Raw genomic sequence first — 2,300 nt, forward strand, 5'->3', positions numbered from 1 at the left:
TGATCTGAATCTGCACAGGGATCTCTTCTGCTACAAACCACTACCATCAAACAAGGTCTACAACTTCCCCACTGTGTCTCCAAAAGTAATGAGGCTCATTTTGGAATATGCCTATACCCAATCTGTTGTGGTGACGGAGGACAATGTACTGGAGCTGTTGGTGGAAGCAGACAACTTTATCGTGACTGGCGTCATTCAAGCCTGCTGCGACTTCCTGGAGAGGAAGCTTTGTGTAAATAACTGCGTCAGTATCTGCAATCTGGCACACTTACACAACTGTCCTGACCTCAGGGGAAAGGCCTATCTCTATATCCTCCATCACTTTGAAGAGGTTGGTGCACTCTCCTTGGAGTTCCTGCAGCTCTCTGTGCAGCAACTATCAGATCTTATCGAGAAGGATGAGCTCAATGTGAAGCAGGAGAGCACTGTGTTTGAGGCCATTCTCAGATGGATCAACTATTCCCCTGTGGAACGTGGGTGTGACATGCCCGCACTGCTCAAGCAGGTAACTGAAAATGGGATATCAATTTAATTCCTCCTCTAAGTGCATTTATTTTGTTTATTACTCAGTGAGGGGCTGTTGAATGAATGGTAAAGTTTGAAAGTATAGAAAGTAACTTCCGCTGTAGCACTTTGAATTAGGAATAAAAAATAAAGCATAAGCTTGATGCCTGATGCAAAAAAAGAAGTTTGATTGTACACTATTGTGTTTACAGAGTTGGGTGTCCAGGCCGCCCACCTGCTCACCCATCAGCCTTTTACGGCTGACGTGTAAAAAGCTAAAATTGCAATGGCAAAATTACTCAAACTTAAGGCTTGGTAATAGAGTTAATGTAGGAAAATCATTCTTCTTCATTCTTAATCACATTGGGGGTGGGGGGGGGGGCTATTTCTAATTCACTTGGGAGTGTGCATCAGAAGGTGCTCATCATTTAGTCCTTAATAAATTGTCAAAGTATTATTTACACTTGCGTCCAGATAAAACTGGCCGTTGTTTTGTAGTTTCAGAAGTGCATTATTGATAATCTGTCTGAACTGCACTTTAGCTTTTCTGACAGAAAAGTTGACTATGCCCATAGTGTTCTGCCAGAACTTACTGACTGGTCCTTAGGCATTTACAACAGGACACACCCTCATTGTGGGACCTGTTTCTACAGCAGGAGGTTACTCAGTGCTTAGATAATGGCATTGACACTTGACTGTGGCACCCCTGCTTGTTTGGAGCTAATGCCATGACCTGCCATTGCTGTTTGGCAGGTGATGCTGTGGCTCTTTACAGGTAATGTTAGGGTCTTTAAGGGCAATGCCACAGCTGATTGGAGGCGATGCCAGGAGCTACCATAGCTATCTGGGTGATTCCATGACATTTTGATTATAGAGATAGTGCTATACTTCACTAATGGGTGGTGGCATGGTGGCTACGTCCAACTCTTATATACAGTCTAATGTTGTATTTCTTGCCTTTTTCCCTTATGATTCTTGTTTTCATCCAGGTCCGCTTACTATTAATGCCCACTGAGTACTTGGTTGACACTGTGAGCAGAAATGATCTGGTGAGTAGTAGTCCGGCATGCATGAATATGGTAACCACTGCCATACAGATGCTAAATGAGTCCAATATGGAGAGACCTCTGACCCAAACACGCCTGCCGTCTGAAGTCTTATTGGCCGTTGGTGGATGGGTGAGTCATTTCCCAAGTGACAAGATTGAGTTGTACAATGTCCGAGCTGACCACTGGGTGCCGCTGAGCTGGAGACACAATGCTTCTCTGGGATTCTACGGTTGTGCTTACCTCAATGGATGTATTTATTGCATCGGAGGTTTTGATTTCATAAGCTATTCAAGTCATGTGAGAAGGTTCAGCCTCACCAGCCAAACCTGGACAGAGGTGGGCTCGATGCATGAAGAGCGGGGCTTTCTCAGTGTGGCCACACTGAATGGCTGCATATATGCTATGGGAGGGTGCCAAAAACAAAAGAAACTGAAAACTGCAGAACGATATGAGCCTGACACCAACCAGTGGACTATGATTGCATCGATGCACAAGCCCAGGACAGAAGCTGGTGCTGCAACACTACACGGTAAGGTAAGTGGAATTGAGGTAGTGGAAGATCTCTGCCATGTTGGTTTTGTGGAGAAAGTGATGGACAAAGTTAACTGGTAATGCTAACAACCTTGGTTAACAAGCTGCGTCAATAAAATGTACAGTCAAATAATTCCATTAGAAATGCACCAAAAGATGCCAATGCCTTAATCTGTCAGTACACTTCCCAAAGCAGTCACAAACCCAAATTTTAGC

General features: G+C 44.3%; 1 protein-coding gene across 1 annotated transcript in view; it reads left to right on the forward strand.

Annotated features, from left to right (window-relative positions):
- The window catches only part of LOC102206013 (kelch-like protein 10), a 6,014-nt gene that overhangs the window by 1,155 nt on the left and 2,559 nt on the right, over positions 1-2,300 (forward strand). The window contains exons 2-3 of the mRNA XM_005741556.1: positions 19-505; positions 1,494-2,087. Coding sequence (XP_005741613.1) covers positions 19-505; positions 1,494-2,087 — 1,081 coding nt within the window. The remainder of the gene's footprint in view (positions 1-18; positions 506-1,493; positions 2,088-2,300) is intronic.

Source organism: Pundamilia nyererei, unplaced genomic scaffold (genome assembly GCF_000239375.1).
Source record: "Pundamilia nyererei isolate P.nyererei 1_Seehausen unplaced genomic scaffold, PunNye1.0 scaffold00111, whole genome shotgun sequence".
NCBI classification, from domain to species: domain Eukaryota; kingdom Metazoa; phylum Chordata; class Actinopteri; order Cichliformes; family Cichlidae; genus Pundamilia; species Pundamilia nyererei.